This window comes from Panthera onca, chromosome B1 (genome assembly GCF_046562875.1).
Source record: "Panthera onca isolate mPanOnc1 chromosome B1, mPanOnc1 haplotype 2, whole genome shotgun sequence".
Taxonomy (NCBI): domain Eukaryota; kingdom Metazoa; phylum Chordata; class Mammalia; order Carnivora; family Felidae; genus Panthera; species Panthera onca.
Genome location: NC_138342.1, coordinates 71542853 through 71569429, shown reverse-complemented (window position 1 = coordinate 71569429; position 26577 = coordinate 71542853). Strand labels below are relative to the sequence as shown.

Here is a 26577-nt window from a genome sequence, read left to right as displayed (position 1 = left end):
CCAGGAGCCCCTTAAGTCAAGTAAGATTCAGAATGATATGAATAAGCTGTCTCTAGGACTACGACTTCACCAACAAAAATTCCACAATGAAAAATCTTTCCATGCTGCCACAAACGCATCATGGGAAAAACAAAACAAAAAATACAAGATCTAGAGAGTTTTAAAATGCAAATGAGATTATGTGGCTCCTTCCACTGCTGACAGACCACCACAGGCTTCCCTTAGCATTCAAGATGAAAACCCAGAAGCTGGATCTATAAGGCTCCATTCCCCAGCACACCTCCTCTTAACTGCTACCTCCGGATGCATTCCCCTCCCCCCTGCCCTTCTCAAATACTAGCCACATTGGCCTTCTCATGCCTGGAACGAGTGGGGCTGTGCACTGCTGATTCCCACCTGGATGCTCTGTCCAGAGAGCTGAGGGCAACGTTGTCACTAACACCTCAGGTTAAATGAGCTCTTCAGCGAGGTCCCAGATCTGAACGGGCACTTTACCCCTCCAGCACTCCACCCTCCATCTCTTTTTATCACTATCTAAAATTACCTGGTCTATTCACTTATCTGTTTAATTACGTCTGGCTCTCCACGCTCACCTCCTCCAGGAATGCGAGTTACAGACGCCCAGTCACCTTTTCTAGCTCCACACTGTATATACCCAGCACTAACCCATCAGGCTAAATGAGTATTGGCTGAATGGGTGGAATTCTGCATACAGATGCAGAACCTGAAGTCGTGGTTTCTTTTTAAAAACAAAACAAATCATACAATTTGAAACAAACATTTTCAAAAGATAGTGTGTTATTTTTTTTTAAACTAGGCAGTATAGGGGCGCCTGGGTGGCTCAGTTGGTTAAGCATCTGACGTCAGCTCATGATCTCACAGTTTGTGAGTTCAAGCCCTGCGCTGACAGCTCAGAGCCTGGAGCCTGCTTCAGATTCTGTGTCTCCCTCCGTCTCTGCCCCTCCCCCGCTTGTGCTCTGTGTCTCTCTCTCTCTCTCAAAAAATAAACATTTTTTTTTGTATTTTAAAAATACATACATACATAAAAACCAGGCAGTTATGGAGATCATCCTACCAAATAACGGATTTATACATCAAATTTTCAAGTACCACACAGAAAGCAAGAGACAAACCAATCATTTCCAAATTCATCTTGTGTCTCATGAGACTGCTGAAATGTCTTTAGGGAGATTGAAGCGGGGAGGAGAGCAATTCTTCTCTCAAGTAATTATTCAGGAGTAAGTTTATTTTTTGTTTGTTAAGAAGAGTCATAAGAGATCAAACATATTAAGTGGATATTTTTTGTCACTTGACATTTTGAGCACCAGATAATTCCCGACATACATCAAATTGAATGCATTACATTCTGTAGAGCAGCTTAGAAAACTGCACAGGATTTACCACTCCGAAAGGAAGAGTCCCTCCCAATGACTGAACTTCTAACACGCACATTCCAGAGAACCAATTGCACCACATATGATAAGAAGAACTGTTTGAAACTGGGCCAAGGTACCAAGCACTGCTCCAGCCAGAATAAATGCTCAGCATTTAGACTTGCTAACCAACAGCAAAAAGCAACAGGAAAAGGCTTCATTTGGGAAATGAAAGGAAAAACAATGTCTATGTATTGATAAGATAATAAGAAAACTGGCAAGAGGCGATTTATTTCTCTAAAGAATATTAAGAAACATTTATTCTTTAAATAAGTACACATCAACACATTTCAGTTACTGAACAAACCAAAACAACTGTACAGCCCCCTCCTCTATTCATTTAATGAAATGTATCCCATTATGGGAGTATATCTAAAACTAAAGACCAGGCAACACACAACTTGCAGGAGAAGCCACCGGCAATTATATTTTTAAACCTAGTTAAACAGGCTGCTATGGACACCCCATAAGAAGAGATAAACTTTCTATGACTGAAAAACTTGTTTTAGGCTCTAACAAACACCTGGACATAAAAAAACACAAAGATATATAACCTTATTTGCATAGCACACAAAACAGACAACTACGTAAGAATAAAGCGTTCATGTTTTTATAGAATCATCACTTTAATCTCTTGACTTCCAGTTATCTTCTTTTGGTTAACTGCACATGTCACACTTGTTTTCACAGAGAGAAAGCTTAATGTCATAAAAACTAGAGGCAGCCTCATTATTCTATTCCGTTTCATTCCACAGACATTTCAAGTAGGAAGAACAGGGAGATTATTATAGGAGAAGAAAGCTGAAAACATGTATTGGTATTTTATATGGCAACAAGCAACAATTACATGTTTCTAAATATTCTCATTTTCATCATAACCCCAGCTCACCTCCTACCACTGGCTATAATTGGCATCTCCTTAAAACTAAACAGTAAGTCATTGTTTTTCTGGAGAAGTCTCCCTTCATTTTGACCTCTGCTAAGCAGTGTTATGAGCCTTACAAAGCTTGTCAGGATTCTTTGGGCTGGATTTTGGCCCAGCCATGGACATTTATATGCAGAATATATCATCTTTTCCCCATCACTGTCAACAGGCAGTTCACTTACATGAAACAAAGGGTATTTATCAAACTTAATACATCACCCTCCACCTTCTTCAACACTGGTAAAGTAGCATCTGAGAGTTCACTTAATTTTTTCTTAAAAAAATAAACTTCAGGAGTATTAGAGATTGTGTCTTTTATAATGCTTTAAAATTTCCATTTTTAACTCTCTATTTGAAAAGCGAAGCTAATACATCCATTGTAAGGAAACAATAAGCAAACATTTAAAATTACCAAATGCACTGATGATTTATATTAAAAGCCTCTCTGACTGTAAAAGAATGTCTTCAAACAGAATTGCATTTTAAATTTCATGCCACTTAAAGTTATTTAAGAGCACAAATGCACTTCTATGGTTTTCTGTAGTCCAACTCAATATCGTAAGCTTCACAGAATAAAAACAGAAAATCTATTTGTTTTCAGTCAATATTGACTCCACTCCTATGTGCTAGACCTAAAGGACAAAAGAAGTAAGGATTCGACAATCTAGTAGGAGAAATGCAAAGGGGGGTGGAGGGTGGGTTAGGGTAAGGAACAGACTGCTAAGAGTGATTTGCAGAGGTTGGTTACAAGTGCTAAAGAATCAGAGGAGAAAAACACCAAGTCTAAAGGAAGGAGCCTGGGATGATTTAATTAGGAGCGGTGACATCTGAGCTTGAAGAATGAGGAGTTTGAAAAAGGGGAAGAGGCCCCCATGCCCCTGCTAAGAAAGCATGTAAGTCGTGGAGGGGTGATCATTCACCATGGGGTGTTTGCACCATCTCACCTCGTTCCCCAACTCCAAATTTGTCCAGAAAGGGTCCAAAGAACCACTGATAATTCATGAGGATGACAGCCTTTTGCAGTCATCCACTCCACTTGGCTAGCCTAGAGCCTCGAGGATATTTTAAGGCAGCGGATCCCCTGAGAGTGGCCTGCAGACTTTCCTCTGCCTGAAATAATGACCTCAAATTACTTTGCACATGAAAAACTGTCAATTTTAGGAAGTGAACAGAGTGGGGATGTCAAACTTTGGAATGCAAATGGACTTAACTGCGGCCTCAGAGGATCACAGAAGCAAAACTGACCACTCCTCCCACCCTTAATCCTCCCCACTGCCCCCAAAGAACACAGTCCTGGTGCCCACTCAATACAGAGCCTTGCTGTGCAAAGTCTGGCCTGACTTCCTAATTCAAATGATTTTACACTATTTTCCAGACCTCCTTGTATCCTCGTGTTTGTTGAGCCAGCAATCACAATTTCATGATTTTACAAACTCTGTAATATATCTAAAAGGAGCATTTAGTAGAACATCCCCACCTGAAACTGTTCCTTGATTTCTTGGCCTGCTTAGCCCAGAAACTTCAGGCCTAATTTTAAGTAAAATTAGTTGAAAAAGAATAAGGCTACAGTGGCAAAGAGGGGAAATTTTTTTTTAAATATTCCAATTTGCATTAACATTGATCAATGCTTAAATTTCAATCTAAAACTGTATGGTAAACAAAGTTAGTAGAAATAAAAAGACGGACTAGACCAGGCATTGGTAACCTGGCTCATGAGCCAAATCTGCCCCAGCTGCCTGTTTTTACAAATAAAGATTTATTGGAACTCGACCCTGCCCATTTGTTTACATACTGTCTATGGCTGCTTTGGTCCTGGAACTGCAGAGAGTAGTAGTTGCAACAGACTGCATGGACAGCAAAGCCTGAGATAATTACTACCTGGCCCCTTACAGAAAAGAGTTGTCAGTCCTTGGACTAGACCCTAAAGTATCAAAAAATATGAAGGGTGATTTTTAAAAGTTTATTTTGAAGTGTTTCATTTTAAAGGAGTAAAGTAAGGACTATTTCTGAAATAATTTCTTCTGAAACACACAAGTCTTTCAGTAACATCAAACTTCTCTCTTATCAGCTTTCCTGACTTGGGGGGAAAGATGAGAAATCTACTCATCTCGATCTCATTTTAATGCCTTACTCTATTATTCCAAAAGATTAGCATAATGTAGTGTGTGGTGAAAAGTGTGCCAAGCTGGCTGCCTCCAGAATCTGGCATCATTCACTGTATGATGTTATCTATTACTTCCAGGACTCAGCTTCTTCATCTCTAATACCCTGCCCTGGGGCCTAATGGTCAACAGTCTCAAAAGGGTTGTAAAAAGACTGTGTTGGTGAAGTTTGGGAGATGTAGGAAGCATAAAAAACATCCCAGTCACTGGTTCCAGCTGCATCTTCAATGGAGTAATGGACTTCACACTACAATTCTGTATGACTTTAGCATGAAATGAATGGAGAAGGAGAGTATATGAGGGAGATTGCAGAGTAGAAGAAAACATTGGGAGAAGCTCGGGAATTAAAACCTCCCAAGGCACAGTGAGTCCATCCAACTTCCCTGAGCTATCTACTCCAGCAGGCGGGTGTGGTTTGCGGAAAATATGAAGAATTAAGCCAGTGGCTGCTATTAAAGGTCAGAACTTACTGTTCCTCAAATGTCCTGGTTTTTTAAAAGTGTGGTGGGAGACTGCATCACTAGATTCAAAAACCTTTATTTAAATAAAAGGACACTTGTCAGGTTGACAGTATAAATAAAGAAACAGGCTTGACAGCCTTTATAAAATTAAAGTGAGATGTTCAAATGTAAGTAGAGTGAACCTCTTACACGTTTTAATCTTATTCCTTGGACTTAAAACCTTCTAGGGGATCTCTCACTAATTAAGGCTGCTACTACTCCCACTCTGCCCTCGGGGGAATGTCGCCTCCCTACAACTCTGGCCCAATAGTAAACTCAACTATTCCCTTATAAATAGCTGAGAAATGGCTGAAACATTTACATTAGACTACCAAAAGCTGGAGGATAACAGAACAGAAATAAACAGGTAACATTCAACTAGATAATTTAACAAAACACAACTTGCCTCACTTCAGTCCGGGGCCCCTGTTTATCTACAGACCCACCACTAGGTTACTTGGAAAGGCATTCCTTCACCCCCAGACTTCTCTCATTCATCCTGGTCCAAGAAGGAGGCTCTGAGAGTCCTGAGCCCACCCATACATGATGAGTGGCATCAACTAAGTCCACCTCTTTCAAGAGAGAGCCCATCTCCCTACCTGTGACTTCCACAGCATAATCCTGGAAGAACACAACCCAACCATCCTGGCACCTCTCTACTACATACACTCTTAAAGTAGCTGGCTTTAAGTACATCGTGTCACATGCATTTCTCTGTTACCCAGAAATAGGAAGGTCTTAAAGAGTGGACAGAACTCTCTACTCTCCATGAAGTCTTCCACTGGGAAAAGGACTAAATCACTCCCCCCCCCCGCCCCCCAATTAATGATTTTGGAGTCAGATTCAAATATTCAAAGCACTCGGTAAAGACAGGCTTTGCTTGTTTTAAAGAAAGCAGTCACCATATGCCTCATCACAGAAGCAATTTTAGTTACAGTCATGGGAGAAGTCATTTTTGAAACAAGATTCAATATATCTTAGGAAGGTCAAAAATCCTAGAAACTCAATACAGTAATTGAGGAGAATTCTTAGCAAGAGACAACCTAGGTAAGGAAACCTCTACCTTAATCCAAAGGTTTTAGCCTGAGACCCCAAGAAATTACCTAGTCTCTACAAAATGAGACATTATCAAACATACACAAGTCATAAATACAATTTAAAAATATATAGAAATGATACCTTGAAAGAAGGAAAAATAAAACCCAAATGAGGTTATAATTATCTTCTAATCATCTTACCACATACATGCCAAAAAATAACCCTAACATTAGTCCTATATCTTTTTTTTACATTTATTGAGAGAGAGAGAGAGAGAGAGAGAGTGAGTGTGTGTGTGTGTGCGCGCGCGCGCGCACACGCACACACAAGGTGGGGAGGAGGGGCAGAGAGAAGGAGAGACAGAATCCCAAGCAGGCTCCACACCATCAGCACAGAACCCGATGTGGGGCTCGAACCCACAAACTGCGATACCATGACCTGAGCTGAGATCAAGAGTTAGACGCCCTACCGACTGTGCCACCCAGGCGCCCCTAGTCCTGTATCTTAATAGGGGTTTGGGTTACACAGACGTATACATTGTCAAAATGTACCAGTACACTTAAAATCTGTGCATTTCATGGCATCTAAACTTTAAGGCAAAAAAGGAAAAAAAACTGTAATACTTAACTTTAGTTAATGACACACAGGTTGCAGTATTCTGAGATCTGCAAACCCACACAAAAAGCCTAAGAGATGAATGGATGGATATAACAATGAAGAGATGAGTACTTACGTGGAAACACAAGTATAAGTGTTAACAAGAGTATAATCTGGGAATAAGGCTTTTTACTGTGAAATTCTTCCAATTTTCTGAATGTTTGAAATTTGTATTTTATATAGAAAAATTTACATTTAAATTATAATTATATATACTACATATAACTATGCATAAAGTAACTTATACTGTATAATATAACATTAGAAACAATAGCCCCAAGAATAAACTAGTAAATACGATAGGATCTGAGAGGCTGCCAAACACCAAGAAATCCCACGGGGTTCCATCACACACATCTACAGAGAAACTTGAGGTTTAAGCAGACGTCTCCATCAGAAAAGGGTAAGTGGGAATCACAAATTCATCTATTAACTAGTAGAGTGGATCTGTGAAAGGAAAGGAACTGAGGAGTGGTCCTGAGCTCCGTGAGACACACAATAACAGCTGCTACTGGCAGAACTGAGACAGCTCGAGTGTATGTATGCCTGCACGCTGCATGAGTTGATCTATGCGTGCGCGCTGAGCAAAACCTTACCTTGTTCCTCCAAAATCCTGCTTGGGCTTCTGCTTTTGTTCTACTGAGAAACTACAACTGATCCAGTAGAGATACATACATACATTTGGAGGAATACATTTCAGACTCCCCTCTGGAAAGCTTTCAGGCAGTCTCCTTCACAGCCCCCGTGGAGACTTAATTCACCTTTCCGTCTTTCCTCCTCCAATCTTCATCTTTGTAAAAAAAAAAAAAATCATTGTTTTTCCCCATTTGAGAACTAGGTTGGTTGTGAGGTTTCAGAAAATCAATCTTCTCTAATTCTTGTCCTACTTCTTCACGTACAGATTTAGTGCCTATAAAGGAACCACTGGAATCACATTTCCTTCTTCATATTTCAAAGTGTTTTTCCTGCAAGTCCTTCCCTACAAAATTACCAAGCCAGAAAGCTTTGAGCTTTAGGGCGGGCCTGATTCTATGGTTTCCCTAGTTTAGGTTACAACTGATATCCAAGATACAAAAGGTCCAGATTTTAGACACGCATTTTACACAAGTAAATTTGTAATACAATCAGCGGTTACCTTATACCTACCAATCTCCCTTTCTGCCTATTTTTTCCCTTGAGCTAGTTCAAAATGCTTCTGCAGGCAACGTCTTCCCTGCCAGATATGTTGAGGCCCCAAGCCACTCGGAATTCTTTCCTTGCTGCTTTAAAAGGCTCCCCTTAGTTCTCTGCTAATGTGTTCCCTCACCTCTGACCCCTCTATATCACCTCCCAGTACAGAGCAACCGGATGGGCACTCAAGGTCCCCGAATGGAGACTGCTGTCAGTCTCCCACAGCAGCTGTGCTGAATTCAGGGAAGGCAGAGAGGAGGCTGAGCGACAGACAACAGGATGGAACACTCTGCTTACCAGCAGAGTAAGCTGGTCAAGAGCATGGTCTCTGGAGTTAGCAATGGGTTAAAACTCGGGCTCTGCAACTTTCTAGCAGCGTCCTTCGTCCTTCGTCCTGTCCTTCGGGTCAAGTCATTTAACAGGAATGTCGGCCTGCTTAAAAAAGTAGAGATAATAATGGTGCCAATTCCCTAAAATTAATGCGAGGTTTAAGTGAGCTAATGGCTTACAATACAGAGTAAAGGGAAAGCACTCAGGTGAGTAAGAAAGGGGAAATCTGAAAACGACCCCAGATGCACCTCCAGCTGTGCTTTGTCCCGCTCAGGTTTTACACTTTCCAGTTTTGCAGCTTATACCTATCCAAGCCTTTCCCCACCCCACGTCCCCTCTGCTTCGACAAACCCTTTCCTCCCCACCACACTTCCATTTTTCCCTTTCCTATGGGCTGTGTTATCCACACGGTGCCCAGCAGCATCCTGCACATGTTGTGTCTAAACTAACAGTCCAAATGACTAACACAGAGTCAGCACTGGCTGAGCAGGAGTCTGGTTATGATGTACTGATGTTGTCTGGAGCACAAACACCCCCAAACCTATGAACCAGGGGGAACCAGCAGAGCAGGGCACTTCTCAACTATGGCACTATTGACATTTTGAACCAAATAATTATTTGTGTCAGGGCTGTCCTGTGCATTGTAAATGCTTAGCAGGGTCCTTGGCCTCCATCTTAGGTGACAGTGCACACTCTCCTCCCAGCTGTGACAATCAAATATACTTCTAAGCTTTGCCAAATATCCCTGTGCTTAGGGTGGGGGTAAAATAACCTTCTCCTCTTTTCCCTGCCTCCCCCATATTGAGAGCCAATGCTGTAGATAACGAGAGATATTCTCCATGTCACAGTGTTAGTTTTCTACTGAGACAACAGCCACCACATTGCAGCACACTGAAAACAGACATGGGAAACATTTCCTAATAGCTATATTTGTGAAAGGCACCTTCGAGACTCTATCACTACTAGCTATGGCCAACAGGGTAAGTCACAAACTCTAAGCTCTAATTGTACCAAAAGGTTTAGGACGGTTGTAAGATTTAAATTAACTAATACATACACAGTGCTTAGTCCAGTGCCTGGCTAAAGTATTTGATACCTGTGAGCTATTACTAATAAGTATATTCGGCTGCAGTTCAAGTGCTTGGCAAAGCAGCACGGGCCTTGGCTGTCCTCTCACCTATTCTTTCTATGCTCCTCCCACCCATCTCCCCAAGGAGAAAGTAAGGTAATTCAATACTGAAAACAATACGATGGTCCCTAGAGCTGACAGCGTGTGAAGCAGGGTAAGAGAACAGAAGAAAAAAAGGAGAATCCAAAGATAGAATGTAAAGTGCGGTGTCCTGCCAGAGAGGCAAAGGGGTTTACACATTTCACACTAAACAGGAAGAGGCAGAGGATGACTTTCATTCCAAAATGAGTTTCTTATAAGGAAGGAGCATCCTGAAAGAGGATGAGGGGTACAAGGGATTTGACATCTTTTACCCAGAGAAGTTCCACCCCACATAAATCTCCCTTTCCAAATATCACAGGAGTTCCCTGAGTTAAAAATAACCACAACTTCAAACAGTTGTATCATCTCTCCTTAATTCCCCATGTGGTAACCAAGTTGTGGGGGGAAGGCACTTCCCAGTGCTGGGCATTAGGGAACACTGACCTCACATTTCTTCTGTACATGTCTTCACTCTGCAAGGAATTTTACACATACCATGCTTCCCTACTCTCATCTCGTTCCCTTTTCCTGTTTCATACACTTCAGGTAACAGGCACGCACACACAATCACGTTCCATTTTCTCCATCCTTCCTTTGCTCCATTAGTATACCAAGGAGCACTGACCACATAGATACGTGTGTGAAGGACAAAAACAACATTTACATAAAAGTCTAGAGTAGATTAGCAGAGGCTGTGTAACCCTTATTGGTCAATCACTGAGAGTCAAATCCAATCTCCAGGAGTCTCAGTTCTTCACCTGTACACTCAGAGTGATAATTTCTGCTATAGATTCAGTGATACCAGATATGCAAATTTCTGACTTGGAATATAACAATGCACAAATGATTGCTATTATCATATACTAAAATGATACACAATGTCTGTACTTCAAAGTACTCAAGTTTGCCAACAAATACTCCGAAAAGAATTCATTTTGCTCATATTTTGTTCCTATTAAGCCTAAGGATCCCTTAGAGCACTCCTCTCTCCCACCAAAAGAACCAACTTAGGCAGAAGGTAAGCTGTCTTACTCAAGCATGGTTTGTATGCTTTGTTTAATCAAAACCGCTGTTTTCCATTATTGTACCACATGTTTGACATTTTGGCACCATAAGTGAAGAAACACTCTGGGTTCAGCCTTGGGCCTAACCTTCATCACATGATTTTCGTAGCTGCTTCTGCAAAATATCTTCTGTGCTCCAAACCCATTTCTAGAAGAAAAAGCAGTTTGTAAATAGGAAACCGTGCAGGTTTTCTTCTTAAATTTCCAACATCTACTGAAATAACATCCACTCTTACTAGCAAGTCAACTATGAAAACAGTGAAAGAAATGATTTTTGAACTAAATCAGAAACGTTTCTCTCAAAAACAAAATGAATAATTTTGGTGGCTCTTGCTGTCCTACAGTTTGGGCACAATTTTTAAAGGAATTCAATAAAAATATAAGATCTAAAATTTCTATTCCTGATAATTTAAACAATTAGATTAAAATTTACAAAGTTAAAGACAATTGCCAAAAATCTATTTCCTTATCAATTTTAAAAACAAAACAAATGAAATTTTTCATCAGCTAATTTTAAGCTAATATTTAAAAGCACAAGGAAAAAAAAAATCATTTGTCTGCATTCTGATTCCAGCTTCTACCACTGAAGCAACGTTTGTGTTTCTGTGTGAGCATGATGTACATATACCTGCGTGTATGAATACAAAGGAAAAAATACTAGAAGAGGTCTTCAATTTATAGCAGTTTCTGAGTTATACGTTGTTCTTCAACTATGACAGTCTTATACATAAATATGAATGAGAGGTGTCGGGGTGGCTCAGTTGGTTGAAACTCCTGGTTTCAGCTCAGGTCATGAGCCTGGTGTCGGGCTCCACATTGAGCATGGAGTCTGTTTAAGGTTTTCTCTCTCTCTCTCTCTCTCTCTCTCTCCCTCCCTCCCTCCCTCCCTCCCTCCGCCCCTCCTCTTGCACACTCATGCGCTAAAATATAGACAGATAAAATAAGAATGAGTGAAGTTCATAAATATGGTACTCAGTATAGTTTCCATACCCAGCATCATGAATCACATAACATCTATCTGTGGAAGTGTGTTATTATCTGTTACCACCTTGGTTTCTAGTGCAATGTATAAAAAAACAACACCTTGCTTTGGGCAATATTAACTTTTTGACTTTTAAAAATGTATTCTTACCATTGCATTTCCAGGCATAAAAAAGATCTCAAAGTCTTATGTTCCTCTTCAAATTTAAGACAAAATGAAAATCTAAAAAAACAAAAAAACAAAAAAAACCACAACTGCCTCAAGTAACCCCCACCTCACCTTTCCCCCTATACATTGAGCACATCACCTACCAAATATATACCAAGAATGATTCAAAGTGCGGTAACATTTAACATATAAAGAAAAAGTAGAAAAGGAACAGAAGAAAATGTTTGGTCAAGCTGTTAAAAATTACGAAAATGTTTCTCTTTCATTTTAATTACAATTAAGTTTAATATATTCTTTTGTTTTACTGAACTACTGAAATACAGAGTATTTCAAAAAGTAGAAATTATATCTATTACAGTCAAGGAAACGTGAATGAAAAAAGTCTGCTAGAAAGTGAAAACTTCTCAGGACACGTAGAGGGCTCAGTTGGAAGGCCATGCAACTCTTGATCTCGTGTTTGTGAATTCAAACCCCACGTTGGGTGCAGAGATTACTTAAAATAAAATGTTTACAAGTGGGGATGGGGGGGGGAGGCTGCCTGGGTAGCTCAGTCAATTGAGCATCTGATTCTTAATTTAGGCTCAGGTCAGGATCCCAGGGCTGTGGGACTGAACCCTGATGGTGGAGCTTGCCTGGGATTCTCTTTCCCTCCTGCTCCTCTCCCCCAACTCGCACACACTCTATCTAAAGAAATAACAATAATAATAATAAAATTATCTTAAAAATTAAAAAAAAATTAGAGTAAGTTTAAAAACAAAACAGGAAAGTAAGATCCCCTCTACAGCAATACAGAGACCATAAAATCCTCCTCCTGCCTAAAGTCCTATGTAGTCACTCACAGAAATAGGATTCCCCTTAGAGAGTTAGATTAACAACACGCTCATTCGGGACAAGAGCAAACGTACATTTTTACTTCCTCCTGAAGAAACTGAGGCAAACAAGATTTCCCAAATGTGTCCAAGATAAACAAGCGGTGTCTGTCCAGTGATTCAGGAGTCCCTGGCACTCAAACCTACTCTTTTCCATTCCATGAAAATCTGCAAATTTAGACAGTAATCCTGTCTAAAACTTTAATGCTTCTGAAAAACAGGATGAGGTTTTTATAGGAAATTATCCTATTAAAAGGCCACACACTTTTTTTTTTTTTTTAAACAAAATACTCAAGCTGCTCTTGAAAAATATCTGTGAAAATACCAAAAGCAGGACAAGTTAGGTATAGTGATGGAGTCTGACAATGGCTCTTGAATAGAGAGAATAGAATAGCTCCTTTTGAGGGGAGAGAACAGGGGGATCCAGAACCCACACTCCTTAAGCCAAAATAAAATCCACATGGATAAAAGATGTAAAGACACAGCTTTTTAAAAAATTTATCACCAACACTCAAAGAAACCTTCTACAAAAATACTTTAATACCTTCAAGAGGACAACTTAAAATGAAGACATAACAATTATGAGTGTCTATGCATCAAAAACATTGCATCAACATTCACAAAGCAGGGGTCCTGATGCTCAGTCAGTTAAGCGTCTGACTTCGGCTCAGGTCATGATCCACAGTTCGTGAGTTCAAGCCCCTCGAGCCCCGTGTCGGGCTCTGTGCTGACAGCTTGGAGCCTGAAGCCTGCTTTGGAGTCTGGGTCTCCCTTTCTCTCTGCCCCTCCCTGCCTCTCAAAAGTAAATAAATGTTAAATAAATAATTTTTTAAAAATTTAAAAAAATTCACAAAGCAAAAACTTCAGAAGATTATTAGGAGAAATAGAAGCTCATTAATTGTGACTTATTCATCTCTTAGTCCACAGAATGGATAAAATAAGAATACAAAAATAAGGGGTGCCTGGGTGGCACAGTCGGTTAAGCGTCCGTCCGACTCTTGATTTTGGCTCAGGTCATGATCTCCCGGTTTCAGGAGTTTGAGCCCCAAGCCTGCCTGGGATTCATTCATTCTTTCTTTCTTTCTTTCTTTCTTTCTTTCTCTTTCTTTCTTTCTTTCTCTCTCTCTCTCTCTTTCTTTCTTTCTTTCTTTCTCTCTCTCTCTCTCTCTCTCTCTCTCTCTCTCTCTCTCTCTGCTGCTCCCCTGCTCATGTTCTGTCTCTCCCAAAAAGTAAACTTTAAAAAAATGAATATAGAAATAAGGCAAGACAGGTCTAATGTACAAACCCACATTCGACTCTGGACCCTGAAAATAGAGAATATACATCTATGTTCACATTCATGGACTTATCATCTATTAGGCCACAAAAGGTCCATGACTAACTATATTTATTTGAAAATAACTGTAAATAGAGGTACAAAAGAGATGAGGTGACACTGAATGCAGGATCCTTAGAGTAACTTTATATAATTAAACATAGCTGTGATGCATGCAGAGCATAAGAACTTTCAGTTCCTCTAGCAGTTTGTTGTGATAACATTTTTTCAAGAAGCCACAAAATCCCTTGAGAAAAAGGTACTCAAACCATCTGCTACTTCCTAAAATATCCAAGGTAGAGATTATCTATTTCCTATTTCTCAATAGACTAAAAGAACTCCACCTTCCACTATATTTTCATGTTTAATTATCTTCAATGAGAAGTTCGTTGCTGGGCTTTCCTTAAACCCCTTAACATATATAATTTATTAATTCAAGGTCTGTTTTTGGCAGAAGTGCAAGCCATCTTTCACCACACTTCCTATGGCAGTCTTTCACAAGCATAAAAGGTTGCTTTGTAAATTAACCTTTGTATTTAATAGCCAGGCTAAACATCCTCTTTACTGTCTAAATCTTCACCTCCTTATGACTGTACTCCCTGAGCTGGGACTTCTCTAATTCTATCACATCTCTTACTTGATGGCTTTCCAAACTAAGAAAGATGTCCTCTCAAATTTATTTTCTGCATGTTTAACTTGTTTATATTTATGCACCAATTAAGGCAAACTCTTAGAAAACAGTCTCTATTTTAAAAGCTCATGTTATGTTATGAAGCTCATTTTATCTGTATTAAAAAACAAAAACAAAAAACACAGGACTGAGTTTTGGTCGAATTAATCCACAAAAACAATTTTTATTTTAAGAAACTGCCACATGACAGTGTTTCCTAAAATCCTATCTGCCCTGTTTAAAAAATGCCATTCTTTCCACTATCACTTATTTCCATGTACATTCTGAAATCGCAGTTCTAACATATATCATGACTTGATTTTTCTCTGCTTCAGTCAACTCTACCAGAGGTCCTTGTGGCTGACAAAGTCCCCCACATTCCATTATTCTCTGTCACGACACCCCCATTTGTTTTTTGTCATGGTGCTGTAACAGTTTGCGACTGTTTCATTGGCCAGTTTTGTTTGCTGATTTTCTGTCCCCCACCCCCACAACCAACTATGAGCTCCTCTCCATGTGGGGAGACAGCTCCCCACATGAACCAGCTTAGAGACCTGCACACACAGTGGCTGGCTCTCAGTGAGCAACAAGGCATTCGTCAATACATGATATGGATAATATTAAAAGCACTGTTCATGTATGTGAATTGGCCACAGTCATAAAGCTATTAATGCTGATATAATCTTTAAGTAGATAAATTAATACCCAGAAACAGTGAATTCCAGTCACATGCCACAATGTTCTGAGGCCCCAAAGCTGAAAGCGCATGGGCAGACTTGTTAAAGGCAGCCATGTAGGAGACAACTAAGTGTGGCCTCACAGCTCCTTTACAGAATAGCAACAGGAGTGCTCAAAAGGGGATTCACTCTCACTACCATCACACATACACCCACAGATAATTTCAGAGCACTTCACGAAGTATTCTTGTTCATAAAGCAGATCCACCTTTTCCTGAAGTTTGGAACATACTACCAATTGGGGGAATATGGTCACCACCTTCCTCTAGCAAAACCCCAGTTTTAAAGATAATTTCCAGAAGCTCCACTCAGATAACATATCTTTGCACAAATTCAAGACTGTAGCTAATGAGAACAGCTAAAATTTGCCTGAAAGTTTTTTTACTAAAAACACATCTAAATGACAATTTCTAGGGCTGTTTAGCAGTTCTGAAAAATAGAATATATATATACACATATATATATGTATACATATATATCGATTTGATGGGTTCATAAGTTGTGTGTTGGAAGTTTCACTTGCAATTTTGACAAAAGCATGCATTGATATTTTAAATGTTAATTTGACTTTCTTTAAATACTTCTTGATGTAAGCTTCTTCATCACAAAGTCTGACCAATTTTAGAAATCTTCATAGTATCTTCTATGAAAAAAACAGTTGTGTTTTAGCCATATGTATTTAAAACACATTATTTTTTAACATTCAAATGCAAAATTGATCAGATCTCAGAACCACCAGTTCCACAGCCCAGTTGACTACAAAGACAGTAAAATAACTTGCAAGAAACTGAACTAGATCAGTTTAAACATGGGTTAGGATGGACATACAGTTTGGAAAACAGTTCAGTGGTTTCTCAAAAAAGTAAGGTATAGGGGTGCCTGGATGGCTCAGTCAGTCAAGCATTCAACTTTGGCTCAGGTCATGATCTCACAGTTCATGGGTTCGAGCCCCGCATCAGGCTCTGTGCTGACAACTCAGAGCCTGAAGCCTGCTTCAGATTCTGTGTCTCCCTCTCTCTCTGCCCCTCCCCGGCTCGCACTCTCTTTCTCTCTCTCTCTCTCAAAAATAAACAAACATTAAAAAAAAAAAAAAAAAAAAAAAAAAAAGGAAGTAAGGCATAAAACTATCCTAAGGACCCAGCAAATCTACTCTTTGGTATCTAACCAAGCAAAAGGAAAATGTATGTCTACACAAAGACTTGCACGCAAATGTTCACAGGAGCATTATTTGTAATAGCCACTCCCCTGTGAACACACATGAAACAACCAGTCTATCATACTCAGACAGCAGAATACTATTTGGTAATTACAAGGACAAAGCTGACATATGCTATGTCACAGATGAATCTCAAAAAAATTACACGAGTGCAAAGAGCCAGATGTAAAAAACCTCAAAGTTCCATGTAGGTGAAGTAATGACAAAAAGGCAAATTTACACACAGAAAGATTTAGCAAGGAGCTAGGAACATGGATTACCTGTAAATGGACATGAGGGATCTTATTGGGGAGATAAAATGTCCTAAAAAAGATTTATAAAAAAGATGGCTGTACCACTTAAGAAGGTAAACATAATAAAGTGAAATCATTGAGTTGCACACTTGAAATGGACAACTCTTAGGATATGTAAAATATACTACAAAGTTGTAAAGAAAAAGAAAAAACTTGGGTTGAGGGAAAAAATGATAAAATGAGAAGTCACAAAAGAGATGAAAGATCTGGGTGATAGTGACTGTATCTTGATTAAAGCAATCTGCTCCCCTCCCACCCTGCCAAAAAAAAAAAAAAAAAAAAAAAAGTCATTTGCCAAGATACCAAAAAAAGAAGTAGGAGTAAAGTTTCCACTTCACTCTTTAATATAATGGATAATACCAACACCTTAGAGGGATATCACCACAGAATATGGGTGACCTCAGGAAGAAACCAAGTTTTATTCTAGGCTTATGAGAATTGTCATGATTTTTTCAAAGCCTACAAACTAAAGTCCACAGTGAGTAAATCTAATGATTTTCACTTTATCCTTAGAAAAACATGACTGTTAAAATAAGAAAAATATGACGCTATTTGTAAGAATAAGGCACCTGTTGGGGTGTCTGTGTGGCGCCATCGGTTGGACTTCAGCTCAGGTCATGATCTCATGGCTTGTGAGTTCGAGCCCTGCTTCGGGCTCTGTGCTGACAGCTCAGAGCCTAGAACCTGCTTTGGATTCTGTGTCTCCCTCTCTCTCTGCCCCTCCCCTGCTTGCGCCTTGTCTCTCACGCACTCTCTCTCAAATATAAATAAACATTAAAAAAATAATAAAATAAGGCACCTATCATGAGTTTTAATATAAAAACCCCACACTATCAACAAAAAGATAGAAACTACCAAATTCAATCTTTTATAACTTCCAATCTAGGGCTTTTTGTCTTCTGGGCACAGTTCCCACTTTAAAAAACTGTGTTTAATTGGTTTACTCTCGATTTTACTAAAATCAAGTGACAAGCAGACAATACTCATCTCTGTATTCTTTACAACACTTTCAGCTAGAACTTGGTTTTGGAAACAAATGTAACACACTGGGTTCCATTCTATCTTTTTACTATGCTAATGTCAGTAAATGTAGCTGCCTAATTTCTTCCATGTGGTACAAAGTTTATATTTACACAGCTTTTTAAAATGGAGAGTTAGCACAAGTATGGTTTAACTCTAAAAGGGAAGTGAGGGGGGGAAAGAGAGATACACAGACCATAAAATAACAGAAAAACATAATTTCTAAAAGTGCAATTGCAGGTCAACATTACTTAAAGAGAAAGAGAGAGAGAGTGTTAGCTACGTGTTACCGTCCAGAATTTTGTACCACTAAATATCCCCTTTTAACAAACTTTTAGAAGTATTTAATATTCAGCATATTAATTCAAGAGGTTCTGTTTGCCTTTAAACACACACACACAGCATAATTTCATGAACTCATGACAGCTAAAGCTACCAACTGACTAGGTAGGCCATCTTACTTAAAAATGTCTACAGTAAAATATCAGTTTATCGACCAGGAGACAAAAATATGTAATTTCTACACAAAACTAAGTAGGAAACATGTTTCATTCTTTTATATGAAGCAATGGGGCCTGGTTAATTCTACCACTTACCAAAAATTCACATCCAGAGTAAATCAGATACACCTGCATTTTTAAGGCAATGAGAATGAGGGGATCGATTTAACAAGTTATCCAGATGCACATTGTCCGGGATGAATGTCACGTCAGTCTCGGCTCTATCATGACCGCAAAAACATATGCACCAAATCAAAATTTAATTACACTGCACAACACCGTTTGTGAATTGTGCTACATATTTTATCAACTGCTCTGCTTTTGACAGGACAGTTTCCTGAAGGAAAGTTCCAAGAACTGAAGAGTTACAACACCCACATACCAGAAAGTGTTTCCTGAATTTTGTTACAGGAATTGACATCTGCTATAATTTGAACATTTACTTCCCAGTAGGAGTCTCACTTAAAATTTTTACTGAACATTATTTGTTCAACAACAGTGGACACAGACAGTATTTTGTTTAAAAAACAAAAACAAAACACCACCACCTTTTAGTTTCATGGAGTTTGGATATAATTGACCAATTCACAGTTGTAACTTTTCTCTGGGAACAAAAACAACTGCCACCTGATAAACTGGGGTGTGTGTGTGTCAGAATGCGAGTTAGTAGTTTTGGGAAGGAGCCCAGAATGGATAGGAAAGGGTAAATTAAATATTTAGGTCCTTGAAAAGAAACAATTCTTGGGAAAGTGCTGCATGATCAAATTGGGCATTACTTCTTGATGCCTTCCTTTTCCTTTTATTTTTTAAATTTAGGTGCATCTGGATACTTTAGCACATACAGTTTGTAATATATATATAAATAGAGATGGAGATTTACTTTTTCTACCAATCTCTTGTCTATTTCAAGGGGGGGAGGAGGATATGTGAGTATATATTAAGTCAAAATGTAATTGCATTGTATAATATATATATATATTTATTTTATTTTATTTTATTTATTTTTTTTTTTTTTTTGCATGATATACTTTATATATCTCTCTCACACAGACTCCATTTCACAAAGGGTAGTAGGGTGGGCCTCTGGCCTCAGAGCCGGCAGGGCTCCCCACCCAAGCTCCACCCTACACCTGTCTAATGAGACTCTCTGAGGGTGGGGAAAAAAGGAGTAGAATCGGCATGTTAGCAACCACCCCCCCCCCCAACCCGGTGATTCTAGTGTCAAGTTTGAAAGAGAACCTTGAACTTAATATGACCACGTTGCACCTAAAATATTCTTTTACTTTTATTTAATTGCCAACCCAGCAGTAAGCAATATGAAAAAGAAAGCAAGATCTTGTAGGGTAAAATAAAGGCAAGCCAGTGACTCAAGAGTTGCATCCTTAACTCTCTACAGCCCACCTAAAGGACCATGTGGCCCGCAGGTCTCCCAAGTATTCATCATCATATGAGCCAATAAAGAGAAACAACAATTCTTCGTACCTTTAGAACGTGGTCGGGCACCTGGGTGGCTCAGTCAGTTATGCGTCCAACTTCGGCTCAGGTCATGATCTCATGGCTAGTGAGTTCGAGCCCCATGTCAGGCTCTGTGCTGACAGCTCAGATTCTGTGTCTCCATCTCTCTCTGCCCCTCCCCACTCACACTCTGTCTTTCTCTCTCTCTCAAAAATAAACATTAAAAAAAAGTTTTTTAACAATGTGGTCAAACTGTGGGTGTCCTTTGGAAATATAATACCTAACACCAAAGCAAAGGCAATTTAGGCATCAGTCGAAATACACTATAGATTTCCCCCCTTCAGTTAGTTTTCGTTCTTTTTGACAAGATGTTGCTACTGGGATTCCTCTTACCATACTAAATCTGACATAAAATTACTGCTTGAGTAACAGCCTTTTGAATCTGATAGTTCAATCTGGTTAAATTAAAAACAAAGCCAATAAACCATAACAAGAAAACAGACATTCATCAGAGAACAAGACTTCCAGGATATTAAGTCTGCTGGCTTTGTGGCCATTGGGTTAAGCTTTAACTCACTAGGCATAGCTAGAAAAAGGGAAAAGTTTGCACAGGGGAAAGATTCTCAACACCGATCACTGCCAAGTCACAGAAAGTCAGCACTGGGATGGTTTTGAAGTTAATTTTTACTTTAGGGTCTCTAGAGCATTAACACGGCAAGTTATAAATCTTATTTTTCCCTTTAAGGCCTAATACTAAACTCCACCTGATACATCTATATTTCAGCAAGACATTATTGTGCCTTCTACTTACTGCATTATTTTGAGCAAATGAATACATGTATACTCATAATAAAAGGAATGAACAAAAATACAGCCTTAGTTCTCTCCCCATTTTTTTTTCACTTATGTAAAAAAGGTAATCATTTAAGCTGTAAAAGTTATGCACACACCCTATACCAATAAAACGTAACTGAACTGCAACAGAGACTATGATATCCAAGTTTGTTACATTTTTACTTCTGAGTCAAGAAACTTTGTCCTAAAGATGTAGACTGTATTTCCAACTAGTTCGGAGGGATCATCAGAAATGCTACTGCTTGTAGTTCCCACCACAACTCACATACAGAACTTTCCCTTTTAAAAGACAGGAGCTTTTGGAATTGAGTTTATATGCCAATCTTGGAAAACAAATGAAATAGAGAAATTCCCTAATAGAAAACTAAGTTTATATATTTGGAAGCAATCAAGTTGTATGCTGTACCTCAAAGCAGTAACGAAGATACTCAGCTTTATTTCCTGCATTTTACAGCTACTGGGTAATATATAGATTTGGAGGCTCAAAACGAACGACAGCACCAAAATGAGATTTCCCTCTTATCCGTGACTAAGAGAACATTTCTCATGCCTGAGAATATGTGACATTTAAATTGCTTCAATGCAGCATTCACTAAATTCCATTTTCAAAAGAGTATAGAAACTATCAAACACCTTTTCATGCTATCCCGTAAGAATCCCCTAAATCTCTTGAGAGATCACGTGCGTTAATATCGCCAAAGAACATCCCCATAAACCAGCTGACTGGAAAAAAAAATGACTCAATTCTTCTTTATGTTGGAAGAAACTGTAGTCTGGTGAGTCAGGAAGCTCGGCTGGCTCTCAGGATGAACTAGTAGGAAATCACTTAAGAGACCTGTCTGTGTTTCTCTCCTGTCAAGGACACTGTTTACCATGGCGTCACAAAGGAAAAAATGAAGACATTCGCTGGGTCAAAATACTGCATAAATTATTTCCTTCTTGAAATCACGTCCTTGAACCGCACTTCCCAAAATACCACAGCATTTTTCTTTGATATCTGCTCATATTTAATAATCAGAGCTTCTTTGCTTTCATGAATTTTCTTCCAAGGTAATTGGTAGCTCACAAATGAGGAGGGCAGAAGACAGAACAAAACTGGTTCTGTACCAGTTTAAGAGCAATGCTTTTTGCAATGGAAAATTTCCCTCACCAAAGAGATCCACCAAAAACCGGCTTCATAATAATCTTGGGAACAATCTGACTTTGCTTTATTATTATTATTATTATTATTATTATTATTATTTAAACTTCATTAACATTAACCTCAGTCAAATTGAAAACAAAAACACCGTGGGAGAACTGACTAACCCTAATTTCCTTTTGCAAATTGTCTGAAAGTGCTTTCTTCTGAGATGTGCTCAACCACCAGATGCTGTTCTTCTACAGAATTTCAACTCCCCCACTCCCCTCCCTCCCAGGGTGGGGGTGGACCAGGGCTTCTCCCTTAGCACAAGGTACGTTTTAAAACTGGTTAATCCCTGGCAGTAGTTGAAGGTACGTATATATTCCTTTCTAGAATTCAAGGATTGCTTCAATGAGGGGGTTAGCAGAGATGGGGAACCAGACAAAGCCCTCCTGTTTTATCCATCAACACACTTCTAAATATAAAGTAAGTTAATCCTCATGGAAAAGTATAGATCTACAAACTATTGAGATGCCATACCCACCTTTACCCCATCACAGGCTTGCTATTATCCAAAGAGGGCACGCCAGGTTATATACACTTCTATAAAGCATTCGGTGCTTTAGATCAGAATTTGGAAACTAAAGCCACGGATCTGTAACTATTTCAAGTTAAAGAAGGCAAGTTTATTACAACTCCCATAAGAAAGTAGCCAGTGTATCTGTTGTGCTTAAAGGTTCCAAAGAAAGCACACACGAATCTGAGAGTGAGAGCAGAGGCACAGTATGTCCTGCTTGAACTGGTACTGCATTTCTTTTTATTTTTTTATAAATTTTTTTTAAATGTTTATTTTTGAGACAGAGAGAGACAGAGCATGAACGGGGGAGGGCCAGAGAGAGAGGGAGACACAGAATCCGAAGCAGGCTCCAGGCTCTGAGCTGTCGGCACAGAGCCTGACGCGGGGCTCGAACTCACAGACCGCGAGATCATGACCTGAGCAGAAGTTGGACGCTTAACCGACTGAGCCACCCAGGTGCCCCAACTGGTACTGCATTTCTAAATGACTGCGTTTCTCCACAACTTGAATACTCAAATCAAATATTACATGTTTTCAAAATACTGACCCAAAATCTAATTTTTAAAGTTTAGGCAACTGACCTTTCATTCAACAGATGTCTTCCACTTCTGGGGGAAGAAATCAACAACAAAGCAAAACAAAATAATCAATTTCCTAGTTTTAGGTTGTTGTTGTTTTTCGCTCCTTTTAGGTTTTAAAATGAGAGAGAGGACTGTACAAACTCAATTTATAAAGGTTCACAAGCTAAGAAATAATTACGTAGTCTCTTCCTCATTCAAAATTCTTCTAGCTTATGCAGGAGACAATAAAAATGTGAGACAATGTCTTGCCTTAAGGAGCTGACTATAGAAAAGGAAGACACTGCCTAGCCTATTCAGTCACACAAAAAATTAGTCATATACCAACCGTAAGTATCAAATGAAAAATATTACCTGAAAGCAATGCCAAATAACGAGAAGAAAGTGACATGGTCCTCTCGTGTAGTCCCTGTCAGTGCCACAAAATTCATTTTGATCTAAGCTCTCATCTACCTCTTCGAAGAAAAAAAAAGTCAAATTACTTTAAATAGTGCACAATGAAATGACTGTGGTTAGAACAAACTGAGCTATGAATCCTGAGGACCAATGAGTCCAACAATCTAAACTAATTGTTTCAAGAGCAAACAGATACTGTGTGTGGCACATGGACAAGATTTTACTGCCCCAGATCATAAATCAGAGGTGATGGTTCTGTTTCTCTTAGCACTACTCAGAACAATGTGGCCCAGCTTGAGGTTTCCTTGAAATCCAAAAATATCTGCAATCTTCTCTTTGGATCTCAGAAATTACCTACTATCCCACAAAACACAACGTCTAAATGAGCGTAGACCACATTCCAAATGTAACTGAAGAAAATGAATATTTATAACTTAAGAGATCTACTCCCATCATGCAGGCTAAGAAAACAACAGACATCATGGCCTTGTGGCTTTGTTCCTAGTTCAAGGGCACGTCTGAAGGCCAGGAAGAGAAGAAGAGCAGAATACAGGCAGTCCTCCTATTTCAATTACCCACAAGTTGAACTACCAGACCGATAATTCCGATTTTTCCATTTTGTAGCAGAGCACTTTGAGCAGAAATTGCTTTTTGTATACTTATATTAAGGCTTTGCAGATCCCTTTTCACACCTCACACCTCACCATTAAAGAAGCATCCTGGAAGTAAGCAAATCTGCAGCACAGCTCAGGAGTCAGGCACTGCTCCACCTGTGTGATCTCGGGCAAGAAACAGGCAGGCCGGGACTCAGTTTCTTTAACTCCAAATGTGAAAAATAAAACTCCTTACCTATTTAAGTGACTGAGAAGAATCAAAGAGATAATTCAATTACAGCAGCTGTGCCTGGCACGCTGCAGTGTTCAGTTAGTTACTATCTTATTTTATTCTTAGCTTAAGAGCAGAGGCATTGAAATCACTTGCACCTGAGTTCAAATCACACCTCTATATGAAGGAGTTTTGTTGAATAGTATTTAATTATTTTGATCAAGGTATCTTATCAAAGGTTTTATGCCACGGGCCCCCTTGGCAGTTAATTTTCATTACAGGTTAGCACACAAAGATGCAACTTTTGTTTCTAATCAAAGTTTTCCTACTACTTGGATCCAAGAGCCCCTTTCTCAGAACAACCAATAACATGGAGCAGGGAATAAACCACTGAGTTGAGATGTTAAAATATATACAGCAGATATCACACAAGAGGTGGTCTACATTAGAGAAGTTGTTTCTCTTCCTAGAAAGTTCTCTTAGGAAACAATTTTGAATTTCATCTCACCCAATCGTCAGCATTCGAGCATCTATTTCTTTTAGTGGTACACCAGGGTTTTGGGACCCGAAACGTATTTAGCCTAAGACATCCCCAAATCACTATACTACAACAAATGTCAACTTGAAGGGCCCTATTATTATTTTAAATATGTGACACCAAACTGCTTTCTAGTAAAACAGTTGAAAAGAACTTAAATATAACTTTAAGCTTCCCTTAGCACCAACTGCTGTCACATCTAAAATGAATTCACACACAACAGTCTGAATCGTATACTAACCACTAACGCCTTGTTATCACTCTTTAACACTCATTGCAAAAAAAAAAAAAAAAAAAAAAAAAAAAAAGGAACCAACCAGGCAAAGTCAGAGCTTGAGGTCCTTACAATAGCGCTCCTCTGACAGCAACTGCAGTTCATTATCCTCTCCCCTTCGCCAACCCCGGTACGTTCCCGGTCTTTGCCTACTCAGCAGATTCTCGCAAGCCGTGCGTTTTATGAGGAATCCTACATTTTAGCAGCAACATTTTCGATCACTCACCAGCCAAATTCTCAACCACCTTCTCTAAGGCGAACTGTTTTTACATTTACTGACTTCTAAAATTCCGATCAAAAATACTAGCGCTCCCCCTCCCCCCCCCCCCCAAATCAGGCGAACCAAAGAGAGGTGCACAAAGAAACTAAACGAAAATTTGGGCAAAGGTAAGCAAGTTCAAACAACTTATTTTCTCCGAAAATAATTATTTTGGAAGACGGAAGAAATTTAACTTTTAACTTTAACTCAACCCCTCTCCTCCGCTCTGCAGAAATTGTCCAGTACGCTCTCCCAACGGTTTTTTTTTTTTTTTTAATCTGACGTTAAGTAATGAACCACAGCATCGGGAATGATGAGAGAGCAATGACAAAGCTGCTTCCTGCCGGTCGTCTTCGCAGCACCCCAACCGTCCCTCCCCCACCCCCCGCCCTCAACCTTCAATTCCCCTAGCCACTAACACATTTAAAAAGTTTCTCTCGGAGCCTGGCTTACCTTGACTGGGCTGCCATAATTCACTTTGCAGAGCTCAAGGTCTTCTGTCCATCGGAGCCTTCCACCCGCGGCCCTTCTGCCAGCACCGCGCTCACCATTTGCCGGGGCCGGGCGGGGACGAGCTCCCCAGCGAAACTCCCCGGTGTTACGGGACTACCTGCTCCCGAGCCCGGGCGTCCTCAGCGCAGCCTCGGGCTCCGAGCGTATTGGCTCGCACTAATCCTGATGGACATCCGGGCACTGGGGCCTCTGCAGGCGAACTACTCTTTGGACCAGCTCGGGGAATGTTGCGTCCGAAATGAGAGCAAGTGAAGACCCTCGGGGCGATTTCGGAGAAGGGAAACCCGAGGAGCCCCACGACCAAAGCCCACCAGCGCACAGCTCCCCCTGAGCGCCACTAGAACCCGGGCCAGCGTTAGAAGAGAAACGAAAGCCTCTTTAGGCTCCCTGAAAGTTGTCCGAGTTCGCCTGACTACCCCTGTCAAGAAAGTTCTCGTGGTACGGTCCGCCTCCTTAAATGGGCACGGCGCTCCGCCGGCCCGAGCCGGAGGCTGCGCCGGGCGGGGGCACCGAGCCCGAGCGCCGACGCAGCCCCGCTCGCTCGTTCGTGGCCGAGCCCCGCCTGCCGGCTCTTGGCTGGTGCTCTCTTGCCAGGTTTTAACAATGTACAAACACACCGCCGGAACACACAGTACCCGGCCGCTCAGAACTCCGGCTCCAATTTGAATATTTGTTGAATATTGGGCCCCTAGAGGCTGCAGTGAGCAAGGAATAAAAACCACAGCAGTAAACCACGTTCGCTACTTTTGATCATTCCAATGCTCGCAGTCAGGAAATGTGCAACCAACGCACTCTTGTTTTACTTTGTTCGCTTTCAGTTTTGATTTCATTACACTGGGAAAACATTTACAAAACGCCCTGCCTTTTCTGGACAACATACAGATTGCAAAGTAAACAGTAACTCATTTTGGTCCTTTAGTAAATT

At 39.9% G+C, this 26577-nt stretch overlaps 1 protein-coding gene across 1 annotated transcript in view; it reads right to left on the bottom strand.

Moving 5' to 3' along the window:
* Window positions 1-26212, bottom strand: part of AFF1 (ALF transcription elongation factor 1) — a 146049-nt gene extending 119837 nt beyond the window's left edge. The window contains exon 1 of the mRNA XM_060654671.3: window positions 25593-26212. Within this exon, the coding sequence (XP_060510654.1) occupies window positions 25593-25609 (17 nt within the window). The 5' untranslated portion in view covers window positions 25610-26212. The remainder of the gene's footprint in view (window positions 1-25592) is intronic.
* Between the last annotated feature and the right edge of the window lie 365 nt (window positions 26213-26577).